The following is a 20,690-nucleotide window of genomic DNA, read 5'->3' on the forward strand; positions in this document are numbered from 1 at the left end:
ACATGGAGAGACATGGAATTGGTTTTTTCAAATTGTAGTGCGACAACATTTCTCTGGTACTTCAGCGTTACTGGCTGACCAAGGCCTCCATCTTGACAGAAGACTGAGCTGAAACTTCTTGAGATCTTCAAATCATCCAAACTTTGTGTTCTGACCCAAAACGGTCCTGAAATCATTAAGTTTATTACGATAGTTTAGAACCACAATTAAACTGTGAGTAGTTATACCTCATCAATAAGCTTTTTTTTTTTTTTTAGTTTGAATATTATGGTGACATTTGTCTTGAGTCAAACTTTTTCCATTTATCTTTCAGATTATACACGATCTGTCAACATAACGTTTCTTTTCTGAGCAGAATTTTCCAACTCTACTAATTTCAGCAGGAAAGAAGAAAAACAACAACAAAGATGTTATAATCCTTTATTAATCAATAACCTTATCAAATTTTCTAGTTTAACGGAGTCTGCATGTGTGATGACTTCATTTCAAAATTCAAGCACTTGGGTAATTTTTCTATTTTGTAAAAAAGCAAAAATCTGATGCGGTTTTTCCCCCCCCAACTTTCTCACACAGATTTATTTATGCAAAAGCTTATTAAGAGTTACATATGTTGAGTTGTCGAGACAGGAAAGCCAGTAAAAGAACTCAACATACCGTAAAAATAAAAAACAAAAACAAAAAAACATTTACAACATAAACGCAAGCATTATGTTGTAAAGATGGAAGACATTCATTGTTTAGTAAAGCGTATTCAGGGATGATCAGTTTACTTAACTGATAAAAAAATAAAATCGCAGATTAAGCAAAGAGTTTCTTTACTTCGGTTCTTTGCACTTTAATATGAGGATGAAAGACACAAAGTCTGTTTTAAAAAGTAACACTTCGGTTAGACTTTACCCGCCATCTTGTTTGATTCTATTTGTGCAGCGGCTTTTAAAAATGGGTGGTAATGAGTCAGACATGTATAAAAATAAATAAAAATCACCTTAAACTTTGAAGCGATCTCAAACCTGTGCTACAATCTCTGACAAGAAACAGATCCTGAATTTATTTTTAGATTTGAAAAGGTGGGTAGGAATAAATGATCTTCCATCATGTCTAGTGCGTATCTGAGTAAATTAATACATATTCCTCCTCTAAATCCTGTCTAAATATGCCATATGACAAATAAAACAAAAGGTACTGGCAGTTCTGCCAATTAATTAAAATTTTGATTCGTTTCTGAGAATTTTTAATGATTTAAGAGTACAGTTGTAGTCAAGTCTATCCTTCAAAGCAAATATATAAATTTATAAATTATATTTTTGTCTTAACAAATAAAAAAAAGCATTTTAGCTTGAAAAGTTCCTATAAACTCCTCAGTACAAGGAAATGGAAAGAGATCTTTCATGCGATTAGCATGGCGTCTATTAAAAAAAGATGTTCAAGTATTTCAAGTACCAGAAATTAAATACGCACACTAAAGTCTCCTAAAAGAAGTGCACAATATAATCACACAAAGCTGCATATTTTTTTTTTAGAATTTACCTCAATAAGAAATAATACTGATTAAATTTGCTCCACTGCTGCCTGCCATGATTCTTACTTGTCAATCAAAATGTGAGATCGTGGCGGTGAGACAAAAATAAAAAATTAATTTCAAAAAGTCGTCCAACATGGACAGAACCTGCTAGTCACAATGTGCAATTTTTTTTTAGTTTTGATACCTTATTTGTGCCACAATATTATTTATTAGTTCAGTTGTTTTATAATCCAGAAGAACTAGCAAAACAAAACAGGACAAAAAAAAACACACCACTTAACTAGAAAAAAATGTTAGAACACTGAACCATGGAGCAGGAAAATACTCATAAATAGAAATAATCATTAGCAAAAATAGTAAAAATGATCTAGTGGCACGCTCATAATTGGAAGCATAAAGTTACCAGAACCTCATGCTACTAAAATGTTTCACCAGGCAGACGTTTGGCCAAACTTCATTCTTCTGTCCGCTAAGTTAATTGTGCGCTGCACAAAGAGCTCCTCTAACTTTAAAATTACCAACAAAAAAAAAAATCACTGCAAAAAAAAAAAACCTGCTGCTGGAAACAGCTGGAACAGGAGTAACGTTACTCAACACCTTTTCAGTAGAAATGAGTCCTTTACTCATCGGACAATAAGGGAGAACTTTCATGTCTATAAACACGTGATGCAGAGGGATTCTCAAACATGGGCGGCGAGCTTTCCGTGGACACGGAACCGGTAAAGACACGTGTATTCGACGTGACCCCAGTTAGAGAGAACTCTCAGCTCCACGAACCGATACACCTCGTCACTGGGGTTCTGAGCGAGAGCAGGGGAGAGGAAGACAAAAGGAAGAGAGGAGAGGAAGAGAGATTAATAAAGAGTTAGACTGTATTCTGTTACTATGGAAACAGGAACGAGCTGTACTGGTAGTACGACGGGTTATTAGGGATGTTGCAGATAGAAAAGTGAAGGAAGGGAACATTTCTTCCAAAAAATCTCAGAAATCAAAAGAGTTTGAAAAATCAAAAGTTTGCTAGAAAAAAAACTCGGAAACTTCTGAGTATTAAAAGTAAAACATTTTCCACTTTTGATGCTCTGAAATTTCCATGTTTCTTTCTAGGAAACTTCTAAGATTAATCTAAAGTTTTTTAAGTTATTTTTCTAGAAAATTTTCGACTTTTCAAACTCAGAAATTTCAAAGTTCTTTTGTACAAAATTTCTGAGATGAATCTCAAAATTTCTGAAACTTTTGGTGAAACTCTTTCTGAATTTCTGAAACTCTTTTTTAGTTTTTTTTTATTTTAATTTACAATATCTCTAATACATCGCCGTATAACAGAGACCAATTTGAACTTACAGGCAGTTTAAACGTCTGAGTTGACTCTCCGTCTTCATCATAAAAAAACGTCCCGAGCAGCGTTCCTTCTTCTGTGTCATTTTTCAATCCCTGGAAGAGAAAGAAACAGAGGAAAGCTGCTCTTAATGAAGCTCCCTCTACATGCATGTTAACGCAATTAATCACATTCTTTTTTATTTTATTTTTGAAGCATATAAAAGTCCTGAGGCGGAACCTTTGTTTTCGCATGTTTCTGGTAAATCTGACGCACAACTACAAACAACAGCGATGGTTGACAAAGCCACTGGGAGTTCAATTGTACTTTTTTACTGGAAAAAACTATTATGTGCAAGTTGTTTTTCTTTTTTAAATCAAGTTCCACCACAGATAATAATAATAACAACAACAACAACAACAATAATACAAAATATTAATTATAATAATATGTCTCATACAAGATTAGCAATATGAAGGTCTGGAGCACAGTTAAGGCTCAGTTAGATCTTGTGAAATAGAAATGACATAATAAACACAGTGCATCACATTTGATTATTATAAAAGTGAGCTCCAATATTTGCCAAGGAATATTTTTTACACTCAGTTTAAATATACTGGAAGACATGAATAAATCTCTACATTTTATATTCGCTAATGAACCAGATGAAATAATTACAGAAAGTTAGCCATTATTGACATTAGAATCACTATTCATTTTTCCTCTTTTATGTTGCTGTGTGTTATTGTCATTTTTGTAACCGGCTGACTTGCTGCCTGAAAGGCACGTGGTGCCACAAATGTATTCAAATCGGCTGAAAGGAGTGATTTGTAGAGCAAAACGTGTCACTGACACTGCAAGGCAACCAGTCCCACCACAGAGTTTTGTTTGAGCTACCAGGACACACAAAACAAAAATATAATGCGTGGAGCATCGTAGAACTCACGTAGACTTCAAAGTCTTTCGGTGCCGAGTCGATGTGGCCGGTGGGGGAGTTGTAGCGAGGCAGGTGGTCCAGAGTCACATGACTTATCCTGATGGGGTGAGACAGAGAGATGACCAGGCTGCCTTGGACGCCGTGGAACGCCCAGCACTTCCCAGGGAGCAGCACCGGGTAACCCTGGAGGGACAGCAGGCTTCGTTAGCAAGCCTGCCTGGGAAAACTAACGTTTAGCGACGGAGCAAACAGGATGTCGTACCTGGATGACGGTGCGCGGGCTCTCAGACGGATACCAGAGAGGGAAACCAAAGAGAACGATGCACGCCGAGCGAATGCGATACGTCTCTGAACACCGCGTGCTGACGATGCTGGCACCTTCACACACAAGCACACACGCACACACACACACACACACACACACACACACACACACACACACACACACAAAAAGACCGGGTTAATGGAAAGAAGAAAAGGTCATTGTGTGTCTTCAATGCACAATTAAAAAGAGCAGATATTTTACACACACTAAGAAGAACGTTCAGATTGATATAAACATTAAAATATTTCTGGGGTTTTTTTATTTGAAAAAACATCAAACCTAAGGAAGCCAAGAAATGTCATATTTGCGTAGTTTGTTTATGTTTTGTTATCAGGAAATAATAACTGTTTTCTTCAGATGATAGCTTCTTCCGTTATCGTGATTTAGTTTTTTGATGGTTTTCTGGAGATAATGAGTTATGGTTACACACACAGGCCATGACTTACACTTAGAACTCCTCTCAGGTTGTCATGACAGGCAGAATGGAATCAGGCTTAAAACACACATACACACCAATCAACTTATCTCAACAAAGCGACCTGGAAGTGAACTTATCTAGAAAACCATCATCAAATTAGTTTGTTATCTGGAGAAAACCATCGGGGGAAAGTATCTGTGGTCTCGGCTTCCCTACCAAACGAAGCAGGCTTGGTAGATTTTTAAACACAAACATCATGCAGGAGATTTTAAACCTCTGACCTTGAGTCTCGAGAGCAAAGTCAGGCATTTTGTCCGCCTCTGGACGTCTACACCCTGTGCAGTCCATTTTGACCTCCAGCTTGTTTGTTTCCTGGTCCTGATTGAAGAACAGAGCCAACAGTAAGAAACACACACATTTAGGAGTTCACACTTCCATGACGATGTCCAGACTGGCTACCTTGATGCGGTCAATGAGCCACTTCTCCATGGCCAGCTGGAGCTCTGGTGTGAGCTGGTTGTGGGCGGAGTCTGGAGGCGGCGTCGCCTGCATGGAGGACAGCTCCTGGGACAACTACGGCAACAGAGAGGGGCCATAGTGAAACCGGAACAAAGTGCTGGGGGAGGGAGGAAACGTCTCCGCCAGTCAGACACGTTTCCGTGGGTTACCTTGGCGTTCTGGGTCTCAAGAGTTTGGATCTTGAGGCTGAGGCTGGCGGCAGTGGAGCGGCTGTCCATCTGATGATTTTCCATCTGCTTCCCCAGACCAGAAACCTCCTGCTGCAGGAGGCGGCGGATGTCAGAGTCCGCCTCGATCTTCGCCTTCAGGAAATCCATGTCCAGCTGATGTTTCTCCTTCAGCTGCGGAAGAAAGATACAGAGAAGCTGGTGGGTGTGGATACAGCAGCTCCTTACGGACAGGCTGTTATTTATCAAAATAATCACACACTCATTCTGCACATTGTGTACAGACTGACTATGAGAAAGTATTTGCCCTCCACTCCCAACCCCACTACCAGATTTCTTCTGTTTTGGCTTATTTAATTACTCTCACGATTCAGATTCTCAGAGACTTTTTAGTATCAAACTAAGATAAACACAAAAAGCAGTTTTCCAATAATGATTTTATGTACTTGGAGAAAAAATGTTATTCTAAACAGACACATCGTGTCCCACTCTGAAAAAAAAAAAAAAGAAATCTGAGCAGATCTGAAATTTATCCATCAAAAAAAAAAAAGAAACAAGTGCTATGTAAATAAAAAGTATAATAATTATTATTATTAAATCCCAGTGATATCAGAAAATTAAAGTGATGAGGTTAAAAATGTTAGACGTAAGAGCTATTAAATATATTTTTGTCAATGTATAATCAAAGTTATTAAAAATAAAGCACGCTAGTTTTTAAACCTGCAGCCACAAATAAAAGAATCCAACAGAAAATATATAATTTCTGCAGTTTCACATCTCAGGCACCAGAGGTCACTCTAGGCGCAGCTGAGCCAAGTTTAACCGAACCTCATTTTCTTTGAAGAATCTTAAATAACAACAGAAACGTCCCATTAAAGGACATTAAAAAAAATTATATAATAAAACAGAACACTGGATTTGGTTCAGCCAACTGAGAACAAATTCACTGTTTTCCAGCCAGTTTGTTGATACATAAATATAAAGGCAATGCTTTCAGTCAAATTAAAATCTAAATTTGTTGATGGGTTAAAATTACGTAATTTTGCTTCCGTTATCATTGTGCCTCTGAGGTGAATGGATTCATTTAGTTGTTTTTTATTTTAAAATTTCTCCAACAAAACATACAAAAATCACTTTTGTATGCCATTTAAATGCTAAAATGCAATAATGACATTTTCTCTTTTTGTCAAGTGATATCTGGCAGCTGAAGAGAAAATGTGTGAAGGTTGTTCTGATTTTGATTTTTCTTTGCATTGTATTAATTGATCACCATAGATGCTGCCATGACAGCTGGATAAATGTACCAAAAAAATAAAAAGAGGAACAAACACAAAAGTAAACCAACCTGACAGAGAAGCTGTTCCTGTTTCAGCTGAAGTGCCACCTGGGATAGAAAAACACAAACAGATTTAATAAAAATCTGTTTCTGGATCAGGGATCAGGCCTCGAATCCATTCTAACCAACTTATTTTATTTATTGTTCAATACCATTTGCAATAACTAAATATTACAAATGTTAAATTTATCTCTAGTTTTTTGTCTATTGATGCATTTCCTTTGTCTTACCAGAAAATCTTGCATCTTTGCTTGTACAGCAGCAGAAACGACGTCTGGATCCTGGATGGAAGAAAAATATACTTTTAATAATCAACTCGAAGGTGAAAAGAAAACATCACAGCTGTGAGCAAAGCTAACACACACACGGCATCTCTTAAAACAAGCAGGCTGTAAATAAATGTTCACACCTCTTCATGCTCTCACTACATACTAAAACCATGTTTTGACTGTGGACACGATGCCCTTTCTACAAAGTACGTTGTTATGTGACAGCAAACACAAACCTTCAGAAAGTTTGTTTTTTTCACGTCAGTCTAAATGTGCGTTGGAGTATTTAGCTAGAACTGGTTTTCACTTTAAAACTCTGCAGAGACCAGGCCTGCATGTGACTCGTGAAGTAAAATGCAGCTTTTGAATTTACTCAGATTAACTTTTGTCTGATATCAGAATTTGTTTGAGGACCTGAAATATTTCTGTTTTACAAAGTAGCAAAAAACTAGGGACGCACGGATCCACTTTTTTCACTTCCGATATCTGAAGTTTAGTATGGGACGATACCGATCTGATACGGAAACACAGCTGAACTGGATTAAAACGTTTCTTTTCTTTTTAAACACAGACATACATGTACCGAATTACAAATTTATTTGATAACTCTGCACCAGTAAAGAACACAGCTAATTACACAAATACCGTCACAAGCTTGTTGTGAAAAACAACTTTAATTTGTTCAGTCGAACAACCAATGTAAAATAAATAATGACAAAAACAACATGCTGACTACTTTGACCAAACACGCACAAATAAACTGCAACACACTTTATTTCAAATGTTTCACAAAGTGCAATTAGGAATTCGAAATGTAAAATAAATAATAAAGCATGACGTCACTCAAAGGACAGAACTAGAATGAACAGATCGACTCTTATGGATCAGCCACATTGTCACAGATACCCAATCTACAATTTATTTCAATAACAATATTGATAGAGATATCAATATCGGATCGGTGCATCTCTAGTGAGAACAGAACGAATCTGTAAGAGGGAAGAATAGTTTTTCCCAGCAGTGCACCATGGAAACCAGCTTATGCAGCACAGACACACAGAGAGAAGCACACAAGCTGTAGCCGAGTCCTACCACCACAGTTGTGTGGAAGGTGCTGGGTCGAATCCCGGGTTGTGTGCGAACGACGAAAGAGGTGAGAAAAGGAAGAAGCAACCAAATACCTGGAGAAAAAAAAAAAGAGGGAAAAACAACGCTTCAGATAAAGCAGTCAGAAACACACAGTAACTACAGCGTCATTGAACTGGTGCGTGACACGTCGGGTCACTGTGGGGAGGAACATGAAACACGGCTGCTTTGAGTCAGACCCTGCCACCTCGTCTGATTTCCTGGGGAAAACCCTGCTCTCGATCAGTTTATGCCCTTCACACGACAGCGGCTCTAGCAGCGCTGCAAAAGGGCGTGTCCTGCTTTCGTTAAAAAGAAACGGGATCTGCAGAGATCTCCACAGATCTGCTAGATTAATGCTTGTGTCTTTAACACAAGGCTGAAACATCAACCAGACAACCGAGCAGCCTCAGATACGTTGAATGTTGGCGTAACTTACACAGAAGTATGATGAGGAGCAGGAGGGCCAGCAGGAGAGCCTTCTTCGTCCGGTCCCTGACTGAATCGGTAGATGTAAGAGAGAGAACTCATGTTTTACTTACAGAGATATTTTTATAAGCTAGAAAAATCACAAGAAGCAATTTTCACATAAATATCAGCATGTGAAAGCAGCTTATGATCCACAGGCAGATGTTAAAAAGTAATAAAAATACTGGCGTTGTCTAGGTATGCACCATTCATCAGCAAAAATATCGTTATTGTCCGATGTTATTGTTAGTCACTTTTTTAATGTATCAGTCCGATATCGACAACTGATGTTTATTTCTAGATTTTAAGGTGTACAAATTTAGAAAGCAATTAATTGCTTTTTTTATTTTATGAACACCAAAGTATTTTGGTATTTTACATATCAAGTCGGAACCTTTGTTGTCTGTTTCTAGTACACCCATAAATCTCATGCGCAAGCTATGTCCCCAAACAAAGCAACAGGTGACAAAACCTGCTTCTCTTCTCTTGGCAAACTTAGCAGTTTTGCAAAATACCGATATGGTCAAAAAAAAGAAAAACAAACAAAAAAAAAACCCTACCTCCTACTCTATCTACCCTAGCGCCAAAACTTTTTAGCAAAAAAAACATTTCAAAATTACGTGTTTCCATTAAGCTAATTTATTTTCGAAATGTGAAATTGCTCAGTTGTATGGTCAGTGGAAACACATCTAAAGATGACGAACCTGAAGATGTGAGATGAAGCACTTTTCTGTGAGCATGAGCAGCCATCACTGAGGCTGAATCTGTTGCAGAGTAGAGACAAAGACTTTCATTAGGGTCCTACAGAAACACGCACACACAGATATAAAACACAAAGTAGTTCTCACTCATTAGATTAGAAAAGGCACCACTGATCCTGCTCCTGTATCCTGGACTGGGAGCTGCACCACTATTGCCAGGCGGGGTTCTGGTTGTGCTGGGAGCAGGTGAAGGCTTCCTGTAGGGGCCCTCGGCAGATGAGTACCCTGAGCTGTCGACGCCACTTTGACTCTGCTCCTTGATTTTGGATCTGGGCGGCAGCCCGGTGCCGCAGTGGCCAGGAGAAGAGCTCCTCTCCGGGTTCATCGAGTAGCATTGCTTGGACGTGTGGTTCTGAGGAGGCGATGGAGTCAGAGCCGGCCGAGGGGTCGGCGCGGTGGGGGCGAAGGTGACGCTCCTCAGGGGCGACAGGGTGGGAGCGCTCCCTGCCGTCAGACCTGGAAGGGAACAGAGAGCTGCCGTGTCAGATTGTCCCACTTCCACATGGATGGTGCTTCCTCAGTGTGACGGACGACAGGACATTTAATTAGCTGTCTAATTATTATTGCTTTGTTAAATTAGTAATTATTTAGCGTTGCTGTTTTGAAAAGAGCTCTACAACAGAGATCTGACTAAATGTTCAGGAGTCACAGAGTCTACTGGCCTGGCTCAGGGACCGGAGTTTCTGGGCTGGCAGAACTGCAGTTGCTGCTGGTGCGGGAAGCCGACCTCCGACCTCCGGACTTCTTCTTGAAAACCCTGGAGGACAAATGGCCGTCGGAGAACAATCACACATGGGACTAGAGTTGGATTTCCAAGCCAGAATCCATGCTTAGCACACAAATACTGGAGATACTTGCTTGACAGGGTTTTCTCTGTAGGATATGTTGGTCACACTGCTGGAGTCGGACTCCTCATCTGAATGGTAGTAGCCACCAGACACCAGGCGAGAACTCCTACGAGCCATGACTGAAGAGATATGATGAAGAAATCATAGGATTAAGAAAGCTAGTTTTACTAGCGATACTCAATATATCGGCACCAACATCGGTATTGGCTGAAATTAGTCAGTTTTAACGTATCGGTTTCAGTTTGATAAATGAAATGGGGTCGATATTAGGAACTGCTAATATCTTTTATTGCCATTAATTTCTAGATGGGAAAAGGAAAAGGTTCGTCATGACATATTTGTTTGGTCATGTGACAGTAACGCTGATGTAGCAAAGGATTGTGGGAAGCAATGGTGAAGCCAGCAGACTGCCTGTTTCTTTTCAAGATGTCAGAAGGGTAGTAGTCTATATAAGACTGGTAAATATCAGTTAAAGACAATATACAACGAGTGGGAGATATAGACTTAGAATTTTATTGCGATATTTTGAGGAACTATCATGATAACGATAAAGATTATGTAAAAAAAAACAACCTACGTATTACTTATTTTTCAGGTGACTGCATGGCTCAGCATTCATAGCGCCACAAACACAAACATTGTTCTTAAAAAAAAATCCCATTTGAAACAGGCGTCTTCTGGACGGCACTTACTTAAAAATAGTGTGGTTTGTATCACTAAACTTTACACAGTAACTACATTTAATCATATCTTCAAATTTACTGATATTTACTGATCCTTCCGTTGAACAATGGAGAAATTAGTAAAAAATACATTTACAATCACACCGATTGATTTTTTATTTTATTTACCATCAATAACTGAAATTTATTTTAACAACAAATCCATGCTCACAGGAAAGACATGCAGACTCTCCACATCCCAGCTGGGAATAATTTAATAATTTATAATAATAATATTTCATTCACACAGCCATAATAATAGCAGTGGATACAACCGTAGGAGCAGCAACACACTGTGGTAGCACAGCAGCAGTGAAACATAACAAAGCAGCAGCGGTGGTGGTAGCCATGCCAACAGTTAAGTCTCTAAAAGGCGCTTTTGCAGTTAATCTTGGGCACATGTTATCCAACTAATACTGCACACTCCCTGGGGTTACACAGCAGGAGAACATAAGTGCAGCTCTACAGGACATACAAACAATTGTTCCTGCGATCTGATGCAAACAAAAACACACACGTACCTCCTGCAGACCTCAACAGAGCTGGTGAACTTAAAGGAAAATACCTTACTGTTCAATCAAAGAAGACTGATAGAAGGAGGGAGCAACCTGGTCCCAGCTGCTTTGTTAGCTTGTGGTCACACTTGCAGGATAAGCTCAAACATCATTACCTGCCAGTAACACAAGGCATCCCAACGATGATGCAACAGCAACTTTAAGCTGTGCAGTCCGATTGGTTAAAGATGTGTTCTCACAGTGAAGATAAGCAGAGTAAACTGCTCACAGACGACACACCTGATATGTTGACTTTACTGTCTTTGGAACTGAGAGGAATAATCTAGAGTCAGCATACAGCTTCGGTATCACAGATAAAAACTACAGATCAGGCCTGAAATCTGGGGGTAGTGATGGACTCTGACCTGAACCTTCAGAGTCACATAAAGACAGTCACAAAGTCGGTCTTCTGTCACCTGAAGAACATCTCCAAGATTAAAGGTCTAATGTCACAGCAAGATCTAGAAAAACTCATCCATGTGTTTATCTCTAGTCACATTGATTACTGGAATAGTTTCTTCATAGGTCTGCCTAAGAAGTTAATCAGACAGCTGGATCTGCAATGTTCTGCAGATCCAGACATCGCTGCTTGTGTTCACATCATCTCAGTCCCTACACTGGCTCCCTGTAGCTCAGAGGATAGACTCTAAAATACTGTTGTTAGTTTATAAATCACTGAATGGCTTGGAACAAAAATACGTCATAGAGCTGTTGTCCTTGTGTAAACCTCCCTCTGGTTCTAGTCTCTGCTTACCCGGAGACAGAACCAAACACGCAGAAGCAGCAGTCTGTCTTCATGCACCACAAATCTGAAACAAACTTCCAGAAAACTGCAAAAAAGCCGAAACACTGAGTTCCTTCAAAGCAAGGTCAAAACCCCATCTGTTTAAAGTTATTTTTTTTGTCAATATTAACTGGAACATTGAAAAATTCTCGTCTTTATTCCAATATTTGACTATGATGATTTTAGATTATGGCATTTGAGAAAATGTGATATTCTATGTTCATAATTGTTATGTTTTTAATCAGGCAAAGCAATTTGAACTGCATGTGTTGCTGAAATGTGCTGAACAAATAAATACTTCCACTCCACAAAATTGTGCTACTTTGAGTTTGTGCATCACATAAAATTCAAAAAACATTGAAGTTTGTGGCTATAAAATGAGAAAAAGCAAAAGGAGCATGAACCTTAATACCAACTCTATTACTGGAAACACATTAGCATGCTAAGAAGAGCTAAAGTTGTAACTACAGGCTTCCAGAGTGGTGGGTGTCATTATGGCCATATATTAATAGACCCATAAACTGACCAGTCTCATTTGAGCAGAGTTACTCATAACTTAGTAATTCAAACAGGTGAAGACTTAGAAAGAGCCCGGTTCTAATCATCAGTCCATCTTCTCGACAGGGTGTTACCCAGCAGAGAGACAGCCAACGCTCAACTCACGAGAACAAAACCGAGATGTCAGACTTTCAGCAGAGAAAGAAACTTGTATCGTCTTAAATTCTTACCCTGGTCAAAGTTAGCAGGAATCCTTAAGTCATTAACGTGGGTTTGAATGTGCAGCCGAGCGTAACTACAACACTGACTAAAAAAGAGCGGCAGATGATGACAGAAGGGGAAGCTGTGGCAGTCCCGACCCAACAGACAGGAAGTCTGTATGACAGCACGCATGCACACAGAAAACACTGTCGTCCAAACATTTCATATTGACTAATTAGCATTAGTAGGAAAATGAGACACAAACGTTTTTTCCAAAGATATCTTGTCTGGCATAAAGGCTCAACATTACCTTCTGTCTGTTTATCAGCTGCCGCCGGGTTAAAGCAAAAAAGGTAAACCAGGAAGAGGTGATGTTTATGCAAGCAGACAGTAATAGCATCATCATGCTAACTGTGCCTTCCAGTGCAGTGGAAACAAGCCTTTCTCTGTTTACAATAAATAACAAAGGCGTGACTCCACACTGTGGAATACATCTTCACACTGAAGAATAAAGGTCAGAACTGCTACAGTAACACTAAACAACACAGAGGCAGAGTTTAGGGATTAGATATTAATAGTTTTTTCCTCTCTCATGATAACCACCAGGCTTCTCGTGCAATGCATTCATTTGCATGGAAGCCTCCATTGTTTATATCTTATCAGATTTTCAACAGAGGCAACAGAAGAAGGTCATTCTGATATGATGGACAGTAAACTACAGGTGGGTAAAAAGAAGAAAAATACCGATTCATCAAGGCGTTGTACATTCATTTTTCTCCAACTGAACATCTTTTCAGGATGAGAGTGGGTCAGAATGGCAATATTGATCAAATGTGCTTTAAAATTATGATTCAAAAGTGAATTATCTCAGCTTCCACAAGAAAAGGAGAATTATTTACATTTTCATTACTTACTGAGGTGCTAAAAGCCTGTACTTAAGAGTAGAACTATATCAACATATTTTTACTCAAATAAAAGTAAAAAGAAGTAATCCAAGAAGTTACTCTGTTATAAAAAAGTATCTGATGAAAAGGCTACTCAACTGATCAAAAAAAAAAGAGATGCAAAATGATGCCATTTCTAGTTGAAGCATATTTTTGAAACCATAGCACTGATCCTATCTGACAAAAGAGATAAAACTGTTTCAAAATATTTGGACTCCACAGCAACAGCAAAGAGAAGAAAAACCATTTAAGCATTTCCTTTTCTTAATGCATCTGAAAGTGAACTGAGGGACCAGTTTGCACTGTAATTCATGGACATGCCAACTCCCTCCCCGGTCAGCGTGACCTGATACCTCAGCACAAAGCTTAATCTCTTCTTTAAAAGCTGCATTTTGCAAAGTCAGACTAAACACAACAAATTACCGTTCTTTCTGAAATTGTTGGACAGTTGTATTTGTAATGAAAAGTCGAGACGGGGTTCCACGCCTCGTACAGAACCGCCTGTACAGACGTGTGAAAATGTGAAGAGAAAAAAGTGTCAGGAAGATGAAAACATTCCCCTGGGGGAAAAAAGAAATCTGATTTAAGTTCTACCAGGGATCATGTGCAAAAGCAGACAAAAGGGAACTTTATCCAGAATGAGCAGCACAGTCTTTTCACACAAATACATGTGAAGACAGGGTGACATTACTGCTTTTCTGGCACAGATAATCCATACTCCCTTTTCCAGATTTTGGACTGTTGGAACTAAGCCTGTCACAGTAAGAAATTAAGCAATTAATCATGATAATGTGTTATATAGACTCTTAGACTTCATGTATGATGAGAGGACAACTGTTCAACTGGGCTTTGTAAGTTTTGTACTATGTGTTGAATAAAAGGACAAAACTTGTGTGATTCCCATTTTTGAACTGTCCTGTTGATATTACAGCCTCTCCAACTCTACATCAAACCAAAAACACATTGAAATACCCAAAAAGATATTCAGCACCAATTGGAATGAAGGTGGTTCAACAGGCAACCGACTGCGTACCGACACCCGGCACTTTGTGGTTGTAACATCCCAAATGTGAATACTTTTTCAAGGCACCAGGAGCACAAAAAGGTTGGGTACAAAATCTCCCTTCGAAGAAGTAAATCAGAAGCCAAAAAAGTGCCTGATTAAAAGCCAAAAGACAGCACAACAAAAGTCAAAGGCCTTGTGAAGATGCTGGCGCAAGTGGTGCCACTGGGCTGAAAGGCCAGTCAGCGAAGAAGAACAATTTCTCCAAAACTAACTTAAAATGACAGACTGCAGTTTCACCAATTCACAAAGGAACAAAGACCTTTGTTCTTGAAGATATGTCCTGTGGTCTGATGAAACTAAAGTGGAACTGTTTGGACATAATGACTATCAAAACATTTGGAGGAAAAAAAAAAACAACTAAAAAGCAGGATGCTTGTACCCAATCAAAACCATCCCAAGACTGGGGAAGAGCTGGTGCACTTCATAAAATAGATGGCATCACAAGGGAAGAACATTAAAGGACAATATTGAAGCTACCTCTAAAGACACCAGTCAGGAAGTTAAAATGAATGAATTGTCCAAATGGATAATGGCCCATAGAATACAGTCAAAGTGGTTCCAAAGTGTCTCAAGGACAACGAAGTCATTGTTTTGGGGTTGTCTTGATCTAAATTGAATTTGTGGGCTGATCTGCCAAGGCATGTGAGAGCAAAACGACCTACAGACCTGACTGAGTTCCACCAGATCTGTCTGGAGGAATGGACCAGAACTCCAACAAACTATTGTTAAAGCTGATGGTAGGAAACCTAAATCATTTGATCGAAGGCATGCAGTTCAAAGGCAACACTACTGAATACTCAGGAAATTTATATAAACTTCTGGTTTTAAAGACATTAATCAATAACTCTCTGACATATTAATTCCCTCATTATTGTGATATTTAGCAAATAGAAATAATTTTAGTAATTACAAGAGATTTAACTTCAAACAGTGAGAGGGAAAGAAAGCGGACATATCTTTGTATTTAAACTTCTGGTTTCTCTCCTCAAATAAGATTAGCAGCAAACCAAGCGTCTAATGAGATAATGAAATTGATTTTCTCTCTCAGGACATTACGCTCCTTATTTTGGTCTCAACATTTGTCTGTGAAAAAAAAAAAAGTAAAACAAAGTAACAACCACAAAAAGAGCAATACATTTATAAACCACTGGCCCGAATGAGAAATTAGGTGAGAAGGCACAGGGCAATTTGCACATAAAGAGTAACATTTTAAACTTAGCAGCAGGCAGAGTGAGGCGTTTCTGCTGGGTCTGAGAGCCCAACTATTGACACTGGCAAAACACGAACACGGAAAAATGGCATGAGAGAGAGAGGTGAAAAAAAGAGTGAGAACCAGACGGTTAAAAAGCTAGATGAAAAATGAAAAAAAAGAAGAAATTGGTCACAAAAAAAGATGGGTGGATAAAATGACGAAAAAAAGGTTAAGATGAAAGAGGGATATAGACGAGAACTTTTCAGTGGAAAAGAAACAAAACCACAGCAGGCGAGTGAATGAAGGGTAACACTGCCAGCCAGAAAAACGGCCAGAGAACGTTTAGGTTTAATTTGAATGGAAAAAGAAGTGGCGGGGGGAAAGGGAAAACATCTTGGAAGAATGTGACTACAGTTGGAAGGGGCAAACTTAGAATGGAATGCAGTGAATTGGTTTTAATCAGGGCCAAACTGGCTGGTAAATAGCGGAGGATGTGGCTAACACTGCTGGGAGAATGCCAGTGAAATGTGACTCAAACACAAAGAAGTTAAGTCGTCTCCTCGGTTACCCTGAAAGCAGCGTAGAAGGTACAGAAGCGCTTGGATCTGGTTGCTACCTAATAAATTCTGTTTACATCAGTGCCATCCAGATGTTTCCTTTGCATTCTCTCACTTTCTATAGTTGCTTTCTGGTTTTGTCTGTGGCACTGGGTAGTTTTCTTTGTTCTGGTTTACAATAAGCAGCAGATGGGCTAATCAGTGAAACCAGCACTGAAGCTTTACCTCTCATACATCACCTGAAAAACACATGAAAACTCTTTGATCTTAACCATTTCATTGTAGCTCTGGTGTTTGTTTAGGGTAGTTCCCCTCATGGAAGGATAACCTCATAGGTCACTGTGGAAGATCCAAAGAGGCTCCTAGAACCAAGTTGTATAAAGATATAATAACAGTAGTTTTTCAGATTTTTTTTAATGGGATAATTGCACTATAACCACCCATCCATCCATTTTCTATACACCCTTGTCCCTTGGTGGGGTCAGTAGGGCTGCTGGTGCCCATCTCCAGCTAATGTTTCGGACGAGAGGCGGGGTTCACCCTGGACAGGTTGCCGGTCTGTCGCAGGGCAACACAAAGACAGACAGGACAAACAACCATGCGCACACACACACACACACACACACACACACACACACACACACAAAGAACATGCATTTCAATCGAACCCAGAACCTTTTTGCTGAAAGGCAACAGTGCTACCAACTGTGCCACGGTGCAGCCCACTATAACAACCATTACTATTATTTTGGTCCTTTTGTGTTGTTAGGTCGTAAACCTAATAACCGAATCAGAATCAGCTTTATGAGCCGAATATTATGTGCATCATAAAGCTTGTCATGTGGAAAAAGTACAAGGCACTCATCATCATACCTAGTAATTTAATAATAATTTAATTCAAAGAGGAGTCCATGTATCGTCTAAAAACCATGACAATATCGTGGACATACATTGTTTAATTTTGAAATTCATCTGGGTGTGTTTTCAAATGTGGCTATATTTAACATTTGATATTAAAGATTGAAAGTCTTGTGAATCTGCATCATCATTTTGTCGTTTTTCACCTCTTTGTGTTTATTTCTGATTTTTCCGTCTCATGATCCTTACCCTGTGGCTCTTTTTGGGAATGAATGAATAATTGTGCTTCTAGATTGGAAACCAAACATATCTGAGACCTTGGAGTCGTGCCTGGTAATAAGGAATGCATTCAAACCATTTGTGCTCCAGTAAGGCACAGCTGTTTTTTTGCTGTAGTCAGAGTGGATCTAAATCGGTGCAGTGGCGTTCTGCACCAAGTTTTATATATTTATTTAATTTTCAGGATGATTAGTTGTCACATATGTGTGACAACTAAACACATTTTCAGGAAAACCCCTACAGTGGTGCTGCGTTTCTAAGGAAACACTACAACACAAAAATACATGGCTTTCAGCCCAGGATGACACACCAGTAGGGGGCACCACAAGAGGGAGTGATGTTTTTGAACTGTACACTAAGTTTTTTTATTGTTTGTTTGCCTGTTCAAGTCAATTGTGTGTGAGCAACACAGTAAATCATTACTGTGCTAAATTACAGATTGTTTCAGTGAGTTTTATCGAGTCCAAAATTTATTTTTTACAAACTCAAATTTAAAATCTTACATATTTGCAACCTGTGGGTCTTTGAACCCTCTACAATAGCTCTGAATAACTCTAGCTTAAAATGATAAAGGATCAACTAGTGTGTTTAATATAAATTTGACAATAAATGCTAGTTTAAGCAGTTTTTTTTATTCTAATAAATTACTTTTCCACATAAAAATACTGATGATATTGTTTTAGATTTTTTTTAACCATTAAGTTGGAAATAATGGTCATTTTTCATTCAAATTTTCCATAAATTTAAACATCCAGATTTGAAATTACCTGCACATGTTTATAAAATAAAGCAGCACAGTATCCACAAGCCGGGGTGGTCCATGAACGCAGCAGGGAGCCCAACCGACAAAAGTAGCATCACGAAGAAGAACAATGTGGTGGACAGATGAAGCGGAGAAAGTGTGTGAAACCTAAACGCAAACCATTCACGGCACGAGGAGCGGTTGTTTACTGGGCGTTCATAACTTACCTCGTCATGTAGAGCCGTCTGCCGCAGATAAACAGAACAAGTCGCTAACAGCCAACACAACTGTCAGTTTCCAGTTGCTCAGGAGATGATAATCCTCTTTTTGGAAGGTTAGACTCAACCATTAAGCTTCATTTAAAGCGTCATAATCCGGCTCAAGTTTCTGCTACGAAATAGCCGAAGCTAAAACTAAACTGCGTTGTATTTCATTAAGTTAGGTTTTAAGTTTGGACACCATGACAGCAGAGTAAAGCTGCGATGCAAGCACTGACGGTCGTTGGGATGGCTTCGCTTCGCCGCTTGTTGACAGTAGTCAAGCTAACAGGCTAAAACAGATTTCCGGGTGAGATTTTCAAAATAAAGGCGTTTGTGAGGATAATAACAGTAATACTAATAGAAGTAGATCAGACAAGTGAAACGCTACAGCTAACAAATAAAGTATAATAAAATAATTTAGAAAAGGCTGTGAACAAATTGCCAATATTAGGTACATCTGCTCTTATTTGCTAGTACCAGTTAAAATTTTGAAATTTGACAGTGGCACTTTTATTATTAATATTGTTTGCTTATGTTTCAATTGCCGTCCTTCCGCCAGTATTTTTTTTAATTGTAAAGAAATCTAAGAGATATTTGTAGTTGACACATAGCAATTGAGAACTAATGTGAAATTTATACTTGTGATAGTTAAATTATGAAACGTTCTAAGTAAAGACTTCTCAGCATGCTTTAGATGCTTTTATGTACAGTTTATTTTGTATTCTTTTCTTTATTTTCTGTATTGCAACTGCAGTAATGCATAAAAATGTTTTTTTTTTCTAAAAATGTTTTATGGAAAGCCGTTTATTATTACTATTATTTAATAAATTAACAACCATCAAGTGTAATATTTATTTATGTGATCAGTTAAAGCAAAAATATATATCTCACCGGAAATGTGGACAACAGCCAGCCCCCCTTCTATATATGTTATTTATTTATTTATTTATTTATTTATTTATTTATTTATTTATTTATTTATTTATTTATTTATGTGCAGCTGTACACGACCACACCGGTGATGTTGTTCACTTTCAAACTGCTTCCGGTGACGCTTTTGCATTTCCCAGAAGTAAGCAGCTGCCAATGCTACCAAACGACGTCATGCTGTTAGGGGTCGGTAGCTGGTATCCCCGTACGCCCGCTGTAATTTAAACAATCTGTCACAAGGGGGAGCCATTTAGCTAAAACAGATCATAGACTTTGTTACAGATCTAGAACTTAAATCTTAATCTTAAATTTGATCATTTAGTTTTCAAATGATCAATTTTAAGATAATTTAAATGCCATAATTTATTCTGTTTAAATGTCAAAATTGTCATGGTTCATTCATCTTACCAGCTAATTTTACCGTTATTTCATAAAAATACGAGGTATGGTGAAAGTGTTTGTGGTTGACTTATTATCAGAGAGGAAATCCTTCTATACATCCATCCATTGTCTAGACCCGTGTACCCTTGCATGGTCACAGGGAATTTGGGGGGTTAGGGTTGGTGCCTATCTTCAGCGGTCATTGGGTGGCAGGCGGAGGACACTTTGGACAGGTTGTCAGTCCATCACAGGGCAACACAGACACACAAGATGACGTAGCAGTGCCCAAAAACTGAATGCAGTCAGGGGTGCTTGTAAAAATAAAACAAAATTTAAGATACATCAAGGTTCAAACAAGCTGTGGTTTCCAAAGTAAATCTAAACTTTTTTCATCACAGAGCTGGTAAAAAAAACTCTGTACAGTAAACAATACTGTAAACTGTGTTGTTTACAGTTTAATTGATTAGACAAAATTTCAACAAAACAAAGTTTTTGTCGATTATATTGAGCACAGAGTAAAACACCGTGGGAACTCCCTGACATTTTGCTGCTCACTGTTGGTTAGCTGGCTGAAAGAAGGCAGCTCCAGAGTTCTGAAGGTCTTTAGAGCAGCTCTGTGGGATTCTGCAGCACCACAATAGTCATACTCTGGCCCAAGAAAAGGTTTCACTGTTGTGGAAGACATCCTGATTTATTCCAATACCAAAGAAAA

At 38.6% G+C, this 20,690-nt stretch overlaps 1 protein-coding gene across 2 annotated transcripts; it reads right to left on the bottom strand.

The window, feature by feature from the left end:
- Nucleotides 1–406: 406 nt before the first annotated feature.
- LOC106919779 (uncharacterized) lies at nt 407–18,938 on the bottom strand. 2 transcript variants are annotated; one of them, XM_014990361.2, is made up of 16 exons: nt 18,635–18,938; nt 10,021–10,129; nt 9,825–9,919; nt 9,250–9,618; nt 9,106–9,165; nt 8,373–8,432; nt 7,901–7,989; nt 6,770–6,820; nt 6,549–6,587; nt 5,186–5,377; nt 4,977–5,090; nt 4,799–4,895; nt 4,037–4,152; nt 3,784–3,957; nt 2,864–2,953; nt 407–2,322 (listed from the first exon to the last, which is right to left on the bottom strand). In XM_014990361.2, the coding sequence occupies exons 2-16, from the start codon at nt 10,125–10,127 to the stop codon at nt 2,203–2,205; spliced, it is 1,773 nt and encodes a 590-aa protein (XP_014845847.2). In that variant the 5' UTR covers nt 10,128–10,129; nt 18,635–18,938; the 3' UTR covers nt 407–2,202. The 2 variants fall into 2 exon arrangements, with proteins under 2 accessions (XP_014845847.2, XP_014845845.2); XM_014990359.2 differs by lacking the exon at nt 18,635–18,938 and adding an exon at nt 12,799–13,036.
- Between the last annotated feature and the right edge of the window lie 1,752 nt (nt 18,939–20,690).

This window comes from Poecilia mexicana, unplaced genomic scaffold, assembly GCF_051168715.1.
Source record: "Poecilia mexicana isolate PSO_F unplaced genomic scaffold, ASM5116871v1 scaffold_2, whole genome shotgun sequence".
In the NCBI taxonomy this organism is placed as follows: domain Eukaryota; kingdom Metazoa; phylum Chordata; class Actinopteri; order Cyprinodontiformes; family Poeciliidae; genus Poecilia; species Poecilia mexicana.